At 37.0% G+C, this 20,567-nt stretch overlaps 2 protein-coding genes across 2 annotated transcripts; both read left to right on the forward strand.

Moving 5' to 3' along the window:
* The first annotated feature begins 9,013 nt into the window (after window positions 1-9,013).
* Window positions 9,014-13,708, forward strand: LOC126428862 (inverted formin-2-like). The gene is made up of 5 exons (XM_050090415.1): window positions 9,014-9,096; window positions 12,707-12,822; window positions 13,066-13,225; window positions 13,400-13,616; window positions 13,705-13,708. Exons 2-5 carry the CDS (start codon window positions 12,736-12,738, stop codon window positions 13,706-13,708), a joined length of 468 nt encoding a protein of 155 aa, XP_049946372.1. The 5' UTR covers window positions 9,014-9,096; window positions 12,707-12,735.
* Window positions 13,709-14,276: 568 nt separating this feature from the next.
* On the forward strand, window positions 14,277-19,804 carry LOC126429028 (inverted formin-2-like). Its single transcript, XM_050090416.1, has 9 exons — window positions 14,277-14,541; window positions 14,769-15,082; window positions 15,210-15,326; window positions 15,421-15,561; window positions 15,652-15,830; window positions 18,381-18,490; window positions 18,660-18,835; window positions 19,233-19,417; window positions 19,696-19,804. The coding sequence occupies exons 1-9, from the start codon at window positions 14,277-14,279 to the stop codon at window positions 19,802-19,804; spliced, it is 1,596 nt and encodes a 531-aa protein (XP_049946373.1).
* The last annotated feature ends 763 nt before the right edge of the window (window positions 19,805-20,567 follow it).

Below are 20,567 nucleotides of genomic sequence, written 5' to 3' on the forward strand. Positions count from 1 at the left end.
AACATACGTGGAAAAATACTTCAGTATTCTGCTAGATACCCCGTCATATCCATGAGAGTTCTTGGTCTTTAGTGATTTAATTATTAACTCAATCTCCCTCTTGTCAGTATCATGGAGGAGCATTTCAGGTAACAGTCTCGGAACACTTTTTTCTAAGAGCGCTATATGATTCCCTGTTGGGACTAGGTTTCTATTTAGTTCACCTGCTATATTCAGAAAGTGATTATTAAGTACTGTACATATATGCGACTTATCAGTAACACGGACATCCCCACTACGCACTGATTCTATATTCTTGACCTGTCTCTACAGACCAGCCACTTCCTTTACGACTGACCATATGGTTTTAATTTTATCCTGAGACTTAGCTATTCTATCTGCATACCACATACTTTTTGCCTTCCTAATAACTTTTTTAAGCACCTTACAATACTGTTTGTAATGGGCTGCTGCATTTAGATTTTGACTGTTTCTAACGTTTTGATATAACTGCCACTTTGTTCTACAAGATATTCTTATCCCTTTAGTCAGCCACCCAGGCTGCCTGTTTGTGCTAGTACCCCGTTTTGAACGTTCTAACGGAAAGCAACTTTCAAAGAGCACGAGAAAAGTCTTGAGGAAAGCATTATATTTATCGTCTACTGTATCAGCACTATAAACATCTTGCCACTCTTGTTCCTTGATAAGGTTTACAAAAGTCTGTACAGCAACTGGATCAGCTTTCCTAAAAAGTTGGTAACTATATTTAACATGTGTTGCAGCACAAAAATCTTTTAGACTTAAAATTTGTGCATCATGATCTGAAAGGCCATTCACCTTTTTGGTAACAGAATGCCCTTCTAATAATGACGAATGAACAAAAATATTGTCTATGGTTGTTCTACTGTTCCCTTGCACTCTCGTTGGAAAGAATACGGTTTGCATAAGATTATATGAATTAAGGAGGTCTACCAGCATCCTTTTCCTTGCACAATCACTTATACAATTAATATTGAAGTCACCACATATAACTAACATTTTGTATTTCCTATAAAGTGAACAAAGAACCTCCTCTAGCTTTAGCAAAAATGTTGTGAAATCGGAGTCTGGGGATCTATAAATAACAACAGTAAGAAGTTTAGCTCCACTAAATTTAATCACACCTGCACAACATTCAAGCACCTTTTCAGTGCAGTACTTTGAAACATCAATTGACTCAAATGGGATACCGTTTTTCACATACATGGCTACTCCCCCACACCGCAAAGAGCTCCTAGAAAAGCTGCCAGCCAACCTGTATCCTGGTAAAGGAAGCCTCTGAATTATCTCCTTATTTAAGAAGTGTTCAGATATACCAATAATTTCAGAGTCAACATCTATAAGCAGTTCACTAACTTTATCTCTAATACCTTGTATATTTTGATGAAATATACTAATTCCCTCATTAATCGGATACCCAAGCGTTGTAGAAAGTGGTTTCTTTGTTAGAGAGACTTCCCTTAAGCAGGAATACATATCAGCTGACTTCAATCTAAAAAAGGTACAGCTATAACACCCACAACTACCGGAATTTTCCCGTGAGTGATCCCACCACCCCCACCTATGCTGTCACCTATAAGTTTTGCCAACCTCCCCTTCCCATACCTGTTGAGGTGCAGGCCATGTCTAGTGAAACCCGTCCTACTGATAGACTCCACCGACACCACTGAAATGTGACTCATGCCTTCTGTCATCAGCGCACCCCCAAGTCTCATGTTATTACGCCTGACGGCTGTATTAAGATGAGGCCGATCGTGACGCTGAAACAGTTCCACGAAATGCACATTCGTGTTGCCAGTCTGAGTGGCTATCTTTTCCAGGTCACCATCTATGTCATACTCCCCATCCCTATCAATACTATTACCAGCCCCACCCACAATCACTACCTGATCCTCTTTAGTAAAATCCCTACATAACCCCCCTATGTTAAAAGTCACCTGAGCCAATCCTGCATTAGGCTTCACAATGCTGGTGACCTGGTACTCACTCCCCAAAACTTCCTGCAACTGCTGGCCTACACCTCTACCATGAGAACTACCTAACAGCAGAACCTTCTTCTTTCTCTTAGACTTTGCAACTGTCCTAGCCACCGTAACTGCTGAGGTCTGCTGCATACTTCCTACATCTACAGCTACTAGAGATTCCTCTCCACTAGACCCTCACAGTTGGTCATATCTATTACAAACACCAATAGTAAAACTATCTGAAAATCTCCTTCTCCTAGCAGATCTCTTGCCAACAGCCAGCTCCCATTCCCCAACCCCCTTCTCCCTCCTCATCCTATCTAGCTCCTCCTGTGCGTTTTTCAACTGCACCTGAAGGGCACAGATCTTACGCTCCTGCTCCTCTATCAACTTACTCTTGCTACATAACCTGCAGTTCCAGGAGAGGATCTCACCAGAATGCCCACTGGCTTCCCCACTGCATTCCCCCAAGTGAAAATACTTCGAACAAGTCTCACACCACAATCCACTACTCACGAACCTACGGCAAAGCCCACACTTCTCACTCATGGTAAAATTTTACAATTATTGAAACAGGCTGAGTTTTGAGCTGGACGAACGAAGTAAATGATTCGCGCCTCTGAAGGATTTCCAGAATTATATTTGGTTATGTTTACATAGGGAAAGACCTCGCTAAAAGAGTATGACACACGACATAAGTAAAAGTGATCATTCGTGACAGAAAAAATTGTGTTCTCTCAATGCCTTGAATTAATTTGATTGTGACCTCTCTTCCCATCAACTAAATAATTTATTTTTTACTTCAGGTACTCAGGTACTTCAGAGAACCATGAAATTTATGTTCCAAAGTAATTATTTCCACACCCAATCATAAGTGGCAAGAAGTTTAAAACGAATTTATCGTTGTTTCAGTTCATGTATTTCCACCACAGAAAAAATTACATGTTACAAATGGTAATGAGATACCTATTAAATCATCCTCCTAAAATAATTAAGCCAAAATTTGCACTACTCTTTTAGCATTTCATTAATTTGTTCGGAATCTTTTCCATTCTTCATAGGTAGCAGAAATTTGCACGAGACAGTTACTGACACAGACATATCTAATGTTTAACGACGCTTGCAAACCGTTAGAAGCAACTTGGGTATTATAAAATACTGATTGCCAGGGAATCGTGTACATTGACAATCCGAAACGAACGGCGGAGGAACGAATAAACGAGAGTAGACAGAATTGTCGAAATAAGGTAATGGATAAATTAGCTGTAACGGACCCACACAATTGTGTTTGCTAAGACCTAAATCCGGGCACCCCCAAGCGAACGCTAGGGCATACTGGACATACGCCAATAATTTTAATCGGAAAGCGGAAGACGCGAAATCTGATGTTACCTTGGTGTTGCTTATGAAGAGGAAGGGCACCAGTCACCAGTCTTCCTAAGTCCGACGATTTCGATAGTGTTGACAACAATCGACGAATGCCACATTGCATTCTACTCGTAAATGAAAGGGAAGAAATCACTTCGTGTCGTTACGACGAAATGTATAGCAGCAAATAAAAACAGGAGAGTATAGAGACACGGTGCGAATCGGACACGTATGCAAGCCACATCTGTGGATGTTCTCTAAAGATGGGGACGAAACGGCGAGTTTCTTAAGCACAGTCATGCGACGACCGCACAAAAGCTTTGAAAATTTTAAAGAGTGTAACATTCAAAGTTTTCGCTTTAGTTTCTTTTTACTTAAGTAAAAATGTGAGTCTTTTTGATGGATACCTTAAGTAAAAAAGTGAGTCTTTTGGTATTTTGCAATTCATGCACATTTTTCTCAGATGACAACAAGCATTAAACATAAACAACAGAAAAACAAACAACATTGTGTTTAATTTAAATGCTCCCAGATACCGTGTTGATGAAAGTCTTAGCTGGGATATACACACAGATAAATTATGTACGATCCTCGTACGTGATTTATCTGTTGTAAGTGAAACTTTTCTACTATATTCATACTTTTTTCAGTCACAATCTGACATATGGGATGGAGAAACACACCTGTAATATGCTAGACTAGCATAGGTCCATAACAGCTGTAAATTTATGTTGTTGTCCCGTAGTTTAACAAACTATCCAAAAATTTCCACTCAGTGTTGCTGAATAAGATTAAAAGCGTAACAACAAAATAGGTAGAAGTAAAGCTATCTATACAGTAAAGAAATTACAAGAATATATGATGGATGACTTGATGTTTTGATATGGGAATGTACGAAACTATATACTGTAATAAGCTATAAAGATACAAGTGTAATATGTTGATTCATTTTTCCGTAATGAATTAGGAATATAAAGTTCATGACTGTTATTATTATTTACAGATTATCTTGGAATAAGTAATTAATGGGATATGCTGATTCATTGTGGCAAACAGTATTAGATTTGCAAACAAGGTCAATCTGTACAAACAATGGTCTTTCCTAAAGTTGTATCTTACATAAAAACCTTCTTGTAACGTATTTACGCAAGAATCCATGTATGAATACCATACTAAAGTAGAGATAACTGCACATGTCCATAAACTTGATACAACACCATTCGCATGTCAACATGTTTAAAGGTGAATAACTTTTCTATTATATTCTATTCCAACTCTGCCAAACATTAGTGATGTCACTACCAACGAACATCATTATAGATTTACTGAAGACAATTAACAAGGTTTTAAAGGTGAAACTTAATTGCATAAACACTAGGCGGTAGACAGTAACTTTCCACGGAATATCTGTGAACATTAACTACGTCCAACAACATGTGTTATTATGCCACACACATGCAGTAAAGACCCATTCAAACAGCAAACACCGGAGCCAAAGAAAATATTAAAAAGTACTTTATCGTGTTAGTATTAAGCTACATCTATATCATTTGTCAACGTGTATTCATTCAGAAAAAAAATGGGTGTTCATAAAATATTATCCGCCATCATTTTCAAATGGTGGACAAATATCTGACACCTCTTAATCGTCTTGTTAATGTTGCACTTCTTATTTCCGAGTTTGCTAAGAAAACTGGAGAGGAATTCCACCTTGTGCAAGACACTTTTGTATTCATGTTCTCACCTAGACTTGTTTCAGCAGTTTTTGTGCTATCTTCAGTGAGTTTATTCGTTTATTTTTCTTTTGCAAAATTGTTGTTACATGTTAACCTTTAAAGAAACTTTTGCTAAATCTATTTATATTACTAAAATGGGTGCATATTGTCAAATATTTTACATTGGTTTGCATACAGTACAGAGTTGAGACATGTATCACTGAGTTGAAGCACTCAATGCTGTTTATTTACGATATGTCTAAAGGTTCTAATTTCGGAGTACATTTGGAAATAAAGTGAATGTATGCACTTGTTTGCATACTTCATATGAAGCTTTCATGTTTATGCTAGTAGCTCTAGCTCCTACAGCTTGTCTTCTGCTAAAAGCAAAACGTTACTTTATTATATTTGTTATGCAATTTTCGACCACAGCATCAAAACTATAAATAACACACTAAACAACACGATACGTAGTGATATTCGACCGGAAATGCATAATAAACAGACAAATAAAGTAACGTTTTCTGCTTTCACATGACGTGTTGATGGTGCAATTATGCGTAAAGCAAAACCTGCAGACTGAAGTCTTTTTTCCAGATATAAGATGTGGTTCGACCAGTTTAATTTGCTACGAAGGTATACACCCAGGAACTTAGCACAGTACTGTTACAAAAGAAAAGTAAGAAAAGGTTCTCTCGTTAGAACCACGTATAATTCGCGTAAGATCCCACGCCGCCGTCTGTACATGGATTTACCATTACTGATTTCATAAAAGTATATCTCTTAGTCAACAAAATGTGAGCAGATTGCGACGTTTTCCTGACTAGTATAAACTGCGCAGATATCCTCGGACAGTAATAATCAAGAATTTTATTCACAGTAGATCATTTTACAATGATATTGGCTTCGTCATACAAGATGTGCTAGTACATACAGAATAATAAAATAAACTTCTGTCAATACATTACAGAATACATTTGAAGCATGGAAGTGTACCAAATTACAAAGGATAGCTTTTAAAAGTCAACGCAACAAGCTATCTTATAATCTAATATAATATGGTATTTTATTGTTTATAGTATAAACTTTGTAATTACACACGATTAACCACAGCACAAAATAATATGTTTAACTACAGACAACTTTTAAATGCTTATATTCTCCTCAGGCATCTCAATGAATTCTTTAATGTCATAGAATGGATGATCTGACAGCCAGCTGTACCACGTAATTTTAAAAGAATTTGTATCCATAGACTGAACATGAACTGGCAGTTTATTGAACATTTTGAGTAGGTTAACTTTATGGGAATTTCCTGTTCTCGCTAATCTGTGGCGCGGTATGTCTAAATTACCGTTAGCCCTGGTGTTGTGTTCGTGTATTTCCCTTCTGGCAATAAATTCTGAAATATTATTTTTAATATAGAGTACAGACACACAGTTGTCTAAATTTATAATTGTAAGTATTCTGAGTCTGGAAAAAAGAGGACGACAGTGCTCTCTATGACCTCTTTACATATCATACGTATGACCTTTTTTTTGTAATTTCAATACGTTTTTGATGTGAGGGGAGTGCCCCCATATAATCAGACCATATGAAATATGTGACTGGAATAGCCCAAAGTATGTCACCCTGAGGTACTCCAAGGTCACAACCTCCCTTAGTTTCAAGAGAAGGTATGCCACCCGAGATATTTTTTCACATACATGATTGACATGTTCCTCCCAATATAGTTTTGAGTCAATGTGAATACCTAAGAGTTTTACCGACTTATTGCCAACTTCATTTGATGTTCCCATTAAAAGTTCTGTTTTGTCAGGGTTTGCTAAGGAGCTTATTGGCTGCAAACCAGCCCAGGGCCTTATCTAGTGTTTCTTTTGTTAGGTTATTCAGATCTGAAATGTTCTGATATGTGGTAAGTAGTGTTGTATCGTCACCATAATGGAAGCGAGAAATGAGTTAGCGGATACAGGGAATATAAAATTACGTAACTTCGCTACTGGCGTACTATCATTTGCACAGTAAAAGTGCGTAATAATAGTTAAGTCAAAGGTGACAACTACTCGTCTTTCACGGCAAGTGAAGTGGAATGGAATGTAGAGGGGTAGGGGTTGCCAATTACTCGGAGTGAGATAACGGTACGCCGCGATGAGTCGGGGATGGGGGAGGGGGTTGCAGGACTCCCTGCCAGCCGCCGCTCCGGCCGCCAGTCTGTGTCTGTCAGCCGCCCGTGCAGGACAGGAGCTCCGCAACAAGCAGAAGACGATGGACCGGCAGCCCGCGATGCTCTGCCGTTTGGAGCTCGGCGTAGGACGGCTCAGGAGGTTGACCAGGGATGGGTGCAGCCCGCAAGGTAAACACCCACCATTGTTTGTCGTAACTGTAGCGTCCTTAGTACAGTGTCTGTGTAACGAAATTCCCAGAAAAGACCTCTTTTTGGGTGTGTGCGTTCAGGGAACCCCTCGCACTGCGTTGCGCGTGGTTTGCGGCTAGGTTTTGAACTGTAGAACGTTTCAAAGGATCCATCGTTTGCTTAACAAAGTACACGAACTCTTCGGAAGACCTTAGGAGGCGTGATAGAGTCATGTGGGTTGTGTGACAAAACGCGTACTACACATGTTTTAGAAGGCATAAATCTAGCAGTTTGCTGGAGATACATGGCAGCAAGTGTGTCATAAGGTCAGGTGAGCACGCGATGTTTCTGATTAGATATGCGAAAATAAACGGTTGGAAATTCACTTACCATTACAATGTATGGTACTGTGTTAAGAACACGTCCGGCTCTAGTTATTTTACTCTGGGATAGAGTTGGTAACGTCTTAGTAACCGAAAATGATCAACAGGAGAATAACTTAGTGAAGAGAGAGAATGAGTAAGTATCAACACTCAATACCTACAAATGAACTGATATGCGAGCTCGTCAGAAATTCGTGTTTTCTCCGTTAACTCACTCAGAACCTCACGTTTATGGTACAGCCACTGCATCTTTCATGAAACAGATAATAGGGCAACTGGTTTAAAAACGGTTAATAAGTAGATATAAACTAGTACAGGAAAAATTATTTAGGCTGCGAACTTATTAAATTCTTACAAATTGCTAAGCACTGTACACAGCTGAGAATGAGCTAGACCCTGTGTACAACTCTTATGGTGTACAAAAGCTCGCCTACGGGACTATCTGGGTAGTTTTGTTATACACCTAACTACTTTTTTCTGAATGTCTAATCTATCGTATTACAAACACATAAAATCGATCAGTTCATTGATTTCTTTTATAGTCCTACTATAAAATGGGCTATCAAACAGCTACACACTATTACGAAACGTCTTAAATGCACGTACCGAGCAGGTTTCCATATGGTAGTTTGTGTGAGTTGAGAGAATTCTCTTTGTGTGAAGTCCCAGTTTTTGTGCGTCTGCGCCTTTGCATCCTACGTCCTGGTAGTTGCAAAAGCATGAAGTGTAGTAGTTTAAGTCTTCTCACATGTACCTCTTCACGGTTTTGGTATCTTTTGTAACTGTTGCATACTTCGTGAGGTGGGAGAGAAGTTCATCATTTGACGCATTGGCAAGGCAGTACGGGATGCTATTCGAGCATTGTTGATACGGTGCACATTTTCGTGGTCGAAAAGATATAATAATGCTTTTATACTGCGCTGATGTGAAACCGCTACTAAGGCAAGCAGAGGGAACTTCGTTGAAGTTTTGTGGAGCTACGAACAGCATGTGACACCATCACCCGAATTATAGCACGGAAAAAATTACTTCTTGTACGCTACTTCTACCGCTGCCGATAGGCAAACTTCAGTCAGTCAGTGTCTATAGTCACAGTCTATACAGGAAGCTCTTAAGTAATTTCGTGGATTCGTCCTGAAGGGGAGTGCTTGGATTATTAAACTGCGTAGTAGCTTAGACCATATCAGCATTTCTGTTAGCCTCTACCGTGTTAGACATGTAGTTGCATGTATGTAATAGTCATGAGCGCAGATCTTGCAATTATATCGTCATAGAAAGAAGAAGTCAAAGAGTAGGTGGGTACTTGCAAGCGAAGTACCTTTTGAAATGAGTTATTGATGTGATATTGTAACTTTCATTTGCTTGATTACTCTTTATCCTTGCTAAGCTGCTATTTTTAAGGCGATGTTTTTGGGCATATCATAAAGTTTTGTAGGCAAGCAAAGACAGACGTAGCATCTGCATTTACCACATTACATTAAGTCACACTTGAATACATTGTATATACAATAAAGAAAACAGGGTTACAGTCACATGGAAGGTTGTTACCTATGCCATCAATATTTTGTTTAATTTTTATAACTCATACATACTGTGTATACACTTCTTTTTACATTTCAATGATTTAAACAAGAACTAATTCCTTTTTTTCCTCAGTTGAGTTCAGTAACTCGTTAAAATTTTTTTTGCATCCTTCATCTGGAGCACTCAATGTAAGTTTGAGATTTTATTATTTTATGTAAAGGAGGTGTTTATCAGTCGCTCTCCCTCCCATAATCTTCTGAGATACAGACACAATGAGTGAACTCTTATGATGTTATGGTGTACAAAAGCTCACCTACGGGACTATCTGGGTAGTTTTGTTATACACCTAACTACTTTTTTCTGAATGTCAAATATTCTTTTTAAGTAACTAGCTTGTACATTTTCTCATATAGGACCTGAGTAGACCATTCGTTGGACCACAAGTCCATAGAACTATATCCAGAGAACATTATCATCTACAGCTTTTGCTTTATTGTGCACGAGGGGAAGGATGTCCTTTTGTTTTAGATACTTAACTGCTTTTCCAGTATTTGGGACTGCTTCCTTTGCAAGCTTGTCCTTTGTCTCAGCTACACAGATAACTGTTGCGTCGTTTGACATATATAGTAAATTTCTGCTTCACACAGTCTAAGAAATCATATGTATAGACGAGTAATAGTATTTGCCTAAGAAGGAACCTTATGTCATACAGTGGCTGACATTTTGTAACTCAGATCTCTAACTGGCTACACTGTACTTCAGAACTCTTGCATTTATGTTGTATGACTGTAGAGTGATTTCAGGTTTCATTCTCATTTTTCTGTACAACTCAGTTAAGAGAGCATTTTTCAATTGGGTTGAAAATAAATTATTTATTTTGTAATCTTGTATAGAATCACTACAGCGGCATTAGAGTAGACAATCATATATGTTTACTTAAAAATGCTGATAATTATTACAACAGCACAACACATAAATGGCAATTTAATTTCGTTTCACTGCAATTTGTTCTTTCTGACATGGGGCAAAGCTTCTTTTCCTTGACTGTCCCTCAATCCTGGATTTTCCAATGTGTGAATGAAGAATATGAAGCTTCACACGTGTTGCATCCTAATTTCATGAAAATCTGCAGTATTATACTAACATGGTTTTATAAATTACAGGCTTGTTGTTGCTCAGAAAGTTGGCCACCACTTCTCTAAAGAAGACCCAAGCTTATTTTGGGGTGCTGTATCTCAGTCATTAAAAATAGAACCCTTTCATAATCACATTGCTGTCCGCCTGTTAAGACCCCGTTTTTGCAGGAGCGGGTAGAAGAATCAAGCTGAAATTTATTTCACATACTAAGGAGCGTGATCACTTGGCAGCTGGGAAGTTTAAGCCACTAATTCAGTGCAATCACAAGATACAGCCATTTATGTTACATATTTCAATACTTGCAAACTCATTCATCAATATGTACAGGGTACTTCCCATTGACCTAGAGTCACAAATTTCAACAAGAAACAAGGTCTACAGTACAAGTAAAGAAAAAAAGATAAAAATTGTTAATTTGTAATTATATTACACAAAAATATTTTTTTGCAATTTGTTGTACATCTGTGTGTCCATCAGTTAAGACTCCTTTTTCCTAGTAACAACTTGAAGTTGAAATTTATGACAGGTACCAAATTTATGACAGGTACCAAGGTCCACTGTCCCTTGGTGGGGAAAAAACTTAGGCTTCTAAGTCAATGCAATCAAAAGATACAGGCATCTGTAAAGAACAGTTAGGGGTCTCAAGTTGAAATTTATGTCAAATACTACAATCTACAGTACCTTGAGGTGTAAATAATATAAGCTTCTAAGTCAATGCAGTCAAAATATATGGATACATGTGTCATTCATCAGAGCTATTTAGATATATGTTGGGCCTGGTGGTTTAGTAGTAAAGTGTATGCCTGGAAACCAAGAGCTTGCAGGATCGAGTCTCAGTCAGACCATCGGTTTTTCAGTTTTTGTTTTAACCCAATGTTCAACTATCTGAGTCACAGGAAAAAATGTGGTTTGGATTCCACATCACACTGTAGGTCACCTTACCCTGCTTGGATAACAGATAAGAGCGGCAGGTTGGGAATACGCAAATTGCTGACCTGGTGTCCGATACAAAAACTTTCATCAGCCCATTGAACCATATGACATTATTTTCTATATGCAAGATATGTTTTCAAAACTTGTTACCTTCTATTAATGTCATGTCCTTATTAACAATTATGTTGCTACCAAAAATATGACAGAATACGTTTTGGGTGTTCAAATACTTGTGGCAACCCATTTCTAAGTAACAGGATAACTATGTTTAACAACATAAGTGTCGCCTTATAACACTATAACATGTCATCAATGACAAAGTTTCCTACTTAACAGACAGATGTGTGCGGCAACTGTGGTTCAGATACTTCATCTTATTAGAATAAAATTACCCTTACTTGCAATTCTCTCTGTGGAACATAGGTTTCAATAAATAATGAGTTTACTTGATCTGTGGGAAAAACTGTACCATATAGAAAAACATTAATACCAAATCTGAAATCAGAATAAAAATTATTCCAAGAAAAACAAAATTTATGCAAATTTCAAAAATCCTGATGCAGATTGTGATATAGCCCCCCCTACTACATCTAATTTCTGTGCACTGTCATAGCGTTTCCCACAAATACCATACTGATACAGTTTCTCCATTACTTTGGAATGATTCAAACAGTCAAATGCTTTAGATAGGTCCATGAAAATCCTCTAAGTCTTCTTTTAGCTGTTACTAAACTCAAGAGTATGTTCGACTAAAGAAATCTGTTGAAACCATTATTATTGACCTCCCTTCTCTGAAACCATGCTGGGACAGGTGTAGTATTTTAAATTTAGTTATAAAACTTGCAGTTCTACTTTTTGCCATCATTCACATACTTTTGCAAAAGCAGATCAATAACACTGCCTTGCAGTTTCCCAATTTACTTCTGTACCGTTTCTTAAATAGTGGATTTGCTTTATTCACTTCCACTTTATTCATTTATTAGGTGATACATAACACTGTCTATGGCAGAAGAATGTTTGATTTTTAGTTGCCTTATTATGTTTGAAACTTTTTTATCAGAACTGGGTTGGATGCAGTAGCTGCTGGCCAAGCATATCTATGCAGTATTTATATCTGAGTGGTAATACTAAAGGTGGATATATTGTAGAAAGCAGGTATCAATGTTCTGCTCAGTTCACACCATTATATTATCATAACATTTATTGCAATTGCTTGAGTGCAATTATACTAATTGTCCAGTGATTATCACAAACCATTGTACTATTTGATCTGAAAAATGACTTCAATATGACTTCCTTCCTCTGTTGCAGCACTAGAATCTCAGAACATCACGGTTAAAATGCAAGTTATTGAACTTCTCTGTGCTGTGTGCGCATATTCTTCAAAAGGACATGAAATGGCTCTTCATGCTCTACGGCACTTCAAGGTAAATATTTTGTTCTTCCATTTAGACACTCAGTAATCATGAGGTTAGAAAGCAAACCTGCCTTAAGTCAGTCAGTTGGTCAACATGATGTCGCTAAGAAGTACATAGGTTTAAACTAACTGCAATTCCATTATTTTATGAGTTCCCTGCTAAAAGAACATATTATCAAGGCACGATATTTTCTAACTGCATATGACAAGTGATGGTTCATGATCAATGCAAATATTTTCCTTCTGTGCACAGGTTACTTGTGATCAGAAGCATGGGTTTGACATAATAGTGAGTGAACTTCGTAACACAAAAAATGTTGAATATCAGACAAGGCTGCTTTCTTTCATCAACTGCCTAACACTGGGCTGCCACAATGTCCACAAGCGTGTGCAGATCAGGAATGAATTACTTGGTGAGTAATTATTTATTCGCATTTCTAGCTGCCTTTGCTGTACAGTGAATGTGTGGCTTAAAAAAATCTGTAAAGAATTACCAATAAAAATTCATAGTATTATTACCCTGTTTGTTATCTCAAAACAGAAAAATTTTACATCTGAAACACATACAATATGTTGCATATTCCTAGGTCGTGGGCTTGGACCAATCCTGAGTTCACTAAGTGCAGCTGATGATAAGGAGCTACAGATGCAAGTTTCAGCATTCATTGATTACCAACACAGAGATGAGATGGAATTAGAATCAACAAAACAACTAACTCATCATCAGTTGTTTGAAACAATATTCGAAAAGGTACACATTATTGTCCTTATTGCTACTAATAAACAGAAATACTTGTGGTTAGTGTGTGTAACTTCCATTAGTAAAAGTACCCATGTGTATTGTGCCACAAAGAGAACAGTAATTAATTAATTTTTTTGTGTCTGTTAACAGATAGCAGATACACCACATGCTGTCAGGTTCCACTCCATGCTACAAAAGCTTGCACAGCTAGATCCAACAAATCCAAATGTGTAAGTTATCAGAGCTTAAATTACAATGGAAATACTTGGCATAATGTTTACCTTATGATAAGTATAACTATGCATGCAATGTCTGTAACCCACTGATGTGTGCATATATTATACTACTAGACCTTTCAAGTAAAATAAAGGCAAAATTTATATGATTTCAGGGACAGTGTGTGGGAAGCACTTGACTCACTTTCATCTGAAGCTATAAAACCTGGGTTTTCTATCCACAAAAAGCCAGCACGCACTCAAAAATATCATGAAAGAAGAGCTGACAGTATTACCAAAACACATTCTTTTGATATCCTTAATACAAGCACAGTGTCTACGCAGACCGAGGTGGAATATACCAGAGAAGTAAAGCAAATATGTGATAATGAGAAACAGCATCAGTTGTCACCATCAGAAGCAAAACTGTCATTCCCAGCACCACCTCCTCTTCCTCCTCCTACACCTTGTCTGCCACTGCCACTTATTTCAGTGGTGTCATCAGCTATGCCATCAGCTTCAGGGGTGCTATCACCTTCATCACTTGCAGGTTACAGTTCTCAACAAAAAAATTATGTATCTCCACCTCCTCCAATTCCCAATAGTGACAGCTTTGAAACACTGATGTTACATAGGAGACATTCACTTCCAGCATATTTACCAGATTCTGCAAGTTTGTGGACACCAGTAAAGGACAAGTCTAACACACTACCACTGCCCAAGCGGAAGATGAAAACCCTAAGCTGGACAAAGATTCCAGTCTCTATGATAGGTAAGAAAAATGATGATTTACTCACTTCATGGTACTATTAAGTTCATTACAGTTGTAATAAATACAGAAGATATAAACAAATTTTAGATTTATTCTACAAAATGTGTAGTGATAACCACACTGACAGCAATATGTATGCTGATTTTATTCATCTTCTGTAGGTAAACACAGATTTTTGATTGTTTACTGCTGGCAAACAGTTCTAACAGAATTCTAATTCTTTGCAGGTGAATCAGTATGGACTGAAATGCAGAGCGAAGCAAAGAGTCTTAGAGTTGATTTCAAGCAAATGGAAGAACTGTTCTGTCAGAAAACTGCTACTGTCCAACATCGAAAGTCTTCTCCAGTAACACTTCCAGCACCAATAACTCCCAAGATCACTTTACTGGAAACCAAGAGAGATCTGGCAGTAAACATTTATCTAAAACAGTTCAAATTGGGAGGGAAAGCAGTCATAGAAGGTATAAAGAACCTTAAAGGAGGTGATATAGGTCCTGAGAAACTGAAAGCTCTCTTGCCACTACTTCCCACAGAAAAAGAGGTAGGCCTAATGTATGACAGTTTTAATTTTAGATCATAGTAATTAACACAATTAAAACACAATACATACTATTCCACGGAGCTCAAAAATTATACGTTAACTGAGAGAGTTGTCTTATCTGTTACAGCTGACTTCAGTCAGATCCTATTCTGGAGATCTGGATCGTTTAGGAGAAGCAGAGAAATTTTATCTTCAGCTATCAGAAGTACCTTCCTTTGTCCTCAGGATTAGGGCAATGTTGCTTGTAAGTAGAAAGTCATGTCTCCATTATCAACATCATATTGCCAAAATAATAATAATATATCCTGACTCATTTCTGTGCATCAATTAATTTTCAGAAAGAAGAGTTTCCTTTAAGAACATCTGAACTGAGAGAACAACTAAATGCCGTTGCAGATGCATGCAATAAGCTGAAGGCTAATAAACGTTTGAAAGAATTTCTAGCACTAGTACTTCAACTTGGAAACTACATAAATGCTGTAAGTATTCCTAACATGAAGCTTTTGTGAGAAGTAAATTCATAAGTTAAAAAAGGAAAAAAAATGTAAGGTACTGTGTGTTTGTTCCAGGGAAGCTATGCGGGCAATGCAGCAGGCTTTACACTCAGTACACTACCAAAGCTCCTAGAAATAAAAGCAAACAAACCAAGGCTGACATTCTTGCACTATGTGGTAGAAGTTGCAGAAGCTAACAATAAGGAAATGTTACAATTCACAGAAGATATGAGTAACATGAAAGAAATGGCAAGGTAAGAGTCCGTTACAGTCATAACGTTAAAATTGGCAATGCTTGGGGCTCTCTAATTATTAGTAGAGAATCTACTTATAAGAATTTCATTCTGTTTGATTCTAGTACAAGTAAGGGCATAAGTTATTTAAGTGTGCTTATGTCTTAATATCTGCTCTGTCTGTGTTTATTTTTTTATCATATTGACACTAGAGTCTTGTAATATTCAATATACTTGAAACCTTGTTCATCTTCTCCATACCTTTACTACAATATCCATTGAATTTTTGACCTAAATAATACAAATTTTGACAGACAGAATTTTCATCCTTGCTCTTGCAATTTATCTGTTTGTTTCTCAAAGGTTACATATCTGCCACCTGTCGTCCCCCTAACCACTCTTATATTTATAAATATTAGCAAAGAGTTGAAAAGGGCCCACTTTTATTGGTCCAATTTTTACATTTGTTTTCTGAATTGGAATTAAAATTTTAATTAAGTATCTCATTTGTACAACATTTCACTTTTTCAAAGGATATTGTTATAAACTAAAAAGTAAAGTAAAGGTATATGGCATAAATGGCCGGGAGACCCTGAAGAGCAGGTATCTTTCCTTCACAAAGTATGAGAGCCGTGTGCATAAGCCTGTTTGTTAAGTGTAGGCGGCTGTAGTATTTATCTGCTGACCCCGGGAAGTGAATCTCAAGTAAAATGTCTCCTGTGTACAGGAATATACAGGGTGATTACAATTAAAGTTAAACTTTCAAACCACCGTAGAAATAAACACCGCTGGTTGGAATGACGTCAAATTGCAACATAATGTTATTGGAGAAGGGGGAAAATGTAAGGTAGAAGGAAAATAAATAGTTATAAAATGTAGCAATAGGTGGCGCTGTAAGCATCATAAATTTAATAGTGGTTGACTACAAATGACAAATTAATCATACAACAATGCCTAAGGTATATGTTTGTCATTAAACAAACTGTACTACTCATTGTGTATGGGTGTACAGGTGTGATACTGATAGTTACATAAGCCCATCCACCACAGTAAGATCATATCGCATCGGACGGGAGAAATCAGCATAAAAAGCACATTTTTCTTCTGCCCTATGTTTTGCCCCTTCTCTGAATCTATTCTGTTGCATTTTGATGCCATGCTGACAAGTGGTGTTATTTCTACAACACTCTGAAAGTCTGATTTTAATTATAATCACCCTGTACATATTGGGTGGACAAGAACACATTGTTGGATATAATACAGGGAAACATTCCACGTGGAAAAAAATATATCTAAAAACAAAGATGATGTGACTTACCAAACGAAAGCACTGGCAGGTCAATAGAAACACAAACATACACACAAAATTCAAGCTTTCGCAACCAACGGTTGCTTCATCAGGAAAGAGGGAAGGAGAGGGAAAGACGAAAGGATGTGGGTTTTAAGGGAGAGGGTAAGGAGTCATTCCAATCCTGGGAGCGGAAAGACTTACCTTAGGGGGAAAAAAGGACAGTGTGCGAGTGTATACCTGTCCTTTTTTCCCCCTAAGGTAAGTCTTTCCGCTCCTGGGATTGGAATGACTCCTTACCCTCTCCCTTAGAACCCACATCCTTTCGTCTTTCCCTCTTTCCTGATGAAGCAACCGTTGGTTGCGAAAGCTTGAATTTTGTGTGTATGTTTGTGTTTGTTTGTGTGTCTATCGACCTGTCAGCGCTTTCGTTTGGTAAGTCACATGATCTTTGTTTTTAGATATACAGAACACATTGTTGACATCATATGGGAGTTTGGGTCAGATAGCCAAATAGCAAAGCGACCACTCGCGATAAGCAGGAGATCTGGATTCATGTTCATGTGCAGCACAAATTTTCATTGTTGTCATTCCACTCCACAGCTGATAGTTGTCCATATTCAGAACTGCAAATACATTTCTTGTATTTCATAATGGCTGTAGTTGCTGCTGTGTCAGTTCCTTCTGACATATACATGTGGCTGAAGGAATATAGCATCATAATTCGGAATAACACAGGCATTGCAATATCATATTTATCCCCTGACACTTTGCAAGAAACTTTCAAGTAAAATTTATCCCCTGTACGGGATAAACATAGTGGATGTACATGTACATGTTGTAGACGAATTGTTGACGAAAAATGCATGTTTGGGCCTGGCCATGTGCTATCAGTTTCCATTTGTTTCTACTTGAGAATAATACACACCATTTGAAAACACTCTTTAGCATTCAAGAATATTTGTAGAAACTCTAGAAAATCAAAGGACAATTTTCATGTTTTTTTATTTTTAAAATTACATTGATATGAAATATCAAGATGTTCTAGTGACCCCCATAATGTGAAGATGACCACTTCAAACACTCTTATCTCCGCGACAGCAACTGGTACCACTGCATACTGAATATATAATGACTGTAATGTGGAATAGGTGAACTTGCATCAAGAGTGCTCGTTACTACATAATGACATATTAACAGAAAGGCTGTGTTTATAAAACAAATAACAAAATAATTACTTCCAAACAGAATGTCTGAATGAAAGATGGTTTACAATGTTTCAGGATATCAGTGGAGCTGCTCCAGGAAGAAGTGATGAAACTTATTAGTGATGTCAAACATGTTGCATCACAGCTGAAGGAAGATACAAGTGGAATCAGGGTGCAGTTCAAAGGTAATGAACACAACTTCCGGCACTGTTAATTTAAATAACCTTGTTGCATAAACAAATACTTCTTCATCCCATAGTCTCCGATCATGATATAAAATAGATCTACAAATTATTCTCACTTTAGAATTTGTGCTTGCTATTGTTAAAATCTGTTTTGCTCTTCTTTTCACAGATTTCTTTAAGGCTGCTTTGAAATGCAGTAATGAACTTCAGCAGGCTATGAATAAGGTGAAGGCTTGTACTCATGCTTTAGCCAAACATTTCTGTGAAGATCCCAAGAAATTCAAGCCAGAGGAATGTTTTCATTTGTTTGCTGAGTTTTTTACCATAATTCAGAGAGTTCGACTGGTGAGTTTCTGAGATTAATTTTGACACTTCCCTTTATATTATCATTTGCCATTTCCGTTACATTTTCAGTCTATAAAATAGTGATATTTGTAGCCATCAGAAGCTGGAACAATGCTTGCAAGTAACAATAAACTTCAGCAGCCATGGTGCAATTGTTGATCATTTAAGGTATTAGGAAGTAGACATGAAATATTGAAAGTGCCATTCCAAAAGCCAACTGCATAATAATGTCTTTCTGCTCTGATATTCTCAGACATCAGTCAGTTTTACTGACACAGTTAATTTTGTTCAACAGATGCAATTTATTGTTTTAAGTAAGAAGTAAAACAATGCTCACTCGTTTAAATTTGTATCTGACTAACATTACTTTATACTGAAAATGCAAATTTTGCAACAGGAAAATGAAGAGAAAAGGAAATCAGAACAACAGCAAATTCAAGAGCAGATGGAAACAAACAAAGTAACTGCAAACGGAGGTAGAGGCAGAAAAAAGTTTTTACCGCATCGACAATATACTGCAGCTAAACAGATTTTAAGGGATATTTGCAGTAAAAATTTCAAATTACGTCGAACTGAAGCTCAGTACTGAAAATTTAGTGCTATGAAGTGGAAATTTGTACTGAATCATTGTGAAATATGACGTGTGAATTAATCTCATAAGTATGTAACTGACAGGTTCCTTCATACCTAGGGCAAGACACATTTAATGTCATGGCTCAGTAGTTCTTTATTGTCAGTGGTGCTTAATCTACTATTTCAATGTGTTTTGTAAACATGACTTGTCCATATATGTAAATGACTTTATAAATACATTTTTTTATAATTAAATGATAGAATCAATGTTCATCTATTTCTTTTAGGGTAATTTTCAAAGAAATTCATCACATCCTTTCTTTCCCAGCATTGTACACAACTCTCATGCAAACCATTAATGCAAGCCAATCAAAAGTAGTGAACTATAAAAGATAGGTAAATACATCAGCTACTGAGTCACATTTAATTATTTGGAATTTACAGATGGGTTCATATAAAGTAACAGCTTCGACTCTAAACTATTAATGTCATTAACAATGATGGAGTCCACACAATCAGAAAAATTTTGAGCACAAATAATTCAGGTTTAATGAATATGTCACTATCAAACAACTAACAGGTCTTCGTAGTCACTTTATGGAAACCGTCAGTAAAGAAGAAAAGATGTCAACAAAATGAAAAGAAGACCATTGTTATGCAATACTTATTCTATGACAAAAACATAGTGATAGTTTGTAATTCTCTTTTAGCTTTAACATTGGTAGTGTCATCAAAACTTAATATGTAATATGATATCCTTTTGGTTATATATGTTCCTCAAAATATGATGCCAGTTGATTAGTTGTTAGGTACCACATTTTCTTAGAGGAAAGTGAAAAATCTTCAGGGATGCTATTAGGGACAACTTTAAAAACATTACAAATATCATTTGGCAAATCCATAGAGTAACTGGAAATTCATTGTCCAAATCTTTACAGCAGTGGTGGATCTATCCTTGGTTTTTAACAGCCATATTGTTGACACACATTCAGAACTTGTATGGTTGTGTCTGATCTGAAGGTTCTCGGTCAGTTTGAGATACCTACATCTCATAATTATAGAAGTCTCTATTTTTATGAATTATGCACATCTTCTGGTTTCTAATTACATTCTGGATGCGAAATTCCTGTAATCATTTCAAATACAAATTCTTAAATAT

The sequence above is a fragment of the Schistocerca serialis genome, chromosome 1 (genome assembly GCF_023864345.2).
Source record: "Schistocerca serialis cubense isolate TAMUIC-IGC-003099 chromosome 1, iqSchSeri2.2, whole genome shotgun sequence".
Classification (NCBI taxonomy): Eukaryota; Metazoa; Arthropoda; class Insecta; order Orthoptera; family Acrididae; genus Schistocerca; species Schistocerca serialis.

Bases quoted from the DNA above. Each gene is read 5' to 3' on its own strand.
- LOC126429028 (XM_050090416.1), top strand. From the start codon at position 14,277: ATGCCATCAGCTTCAGGGGTGCTATCACCTTCATCACTTGCAGGTTAC. The intron at 15,083-15,209 runs GTAGGCCTAATG...TATCTGTTACAG, and splicing joins TACTTCCCACAGAAAAAGAG to CTGACTTCAGTCAGATCCTA. The intron at 15,831-18,380 runs GTAAGAGTCCGT...ACAATGTTTCAG, and splicing joins AACATGAAAGAAATGGCAAG to GATATCAGTGGAGCTGCTCC.
- LOC126428862 (XM_050090415.1), top strand. From the start codon at position 12,736: ATGCAAGTTATTGAACTTCTCTGTGCTGTGTGCGCATATTCTTCAAAA. The intron at 12,823-13,065 runs GTAAATATTTTG...TTCTGTGCACAG, and splicing joins ATGCTCTACGGCACTTCAAG to GTTACTTGTGATCAGAAGCA. The intron at 13,226-13,399 runs GTGAGTAATTAT...GCATATTCCTAG, and splicing joins GATCAGGAATGAATTACTTG to GTCGTGGGCTTGGACCAATC.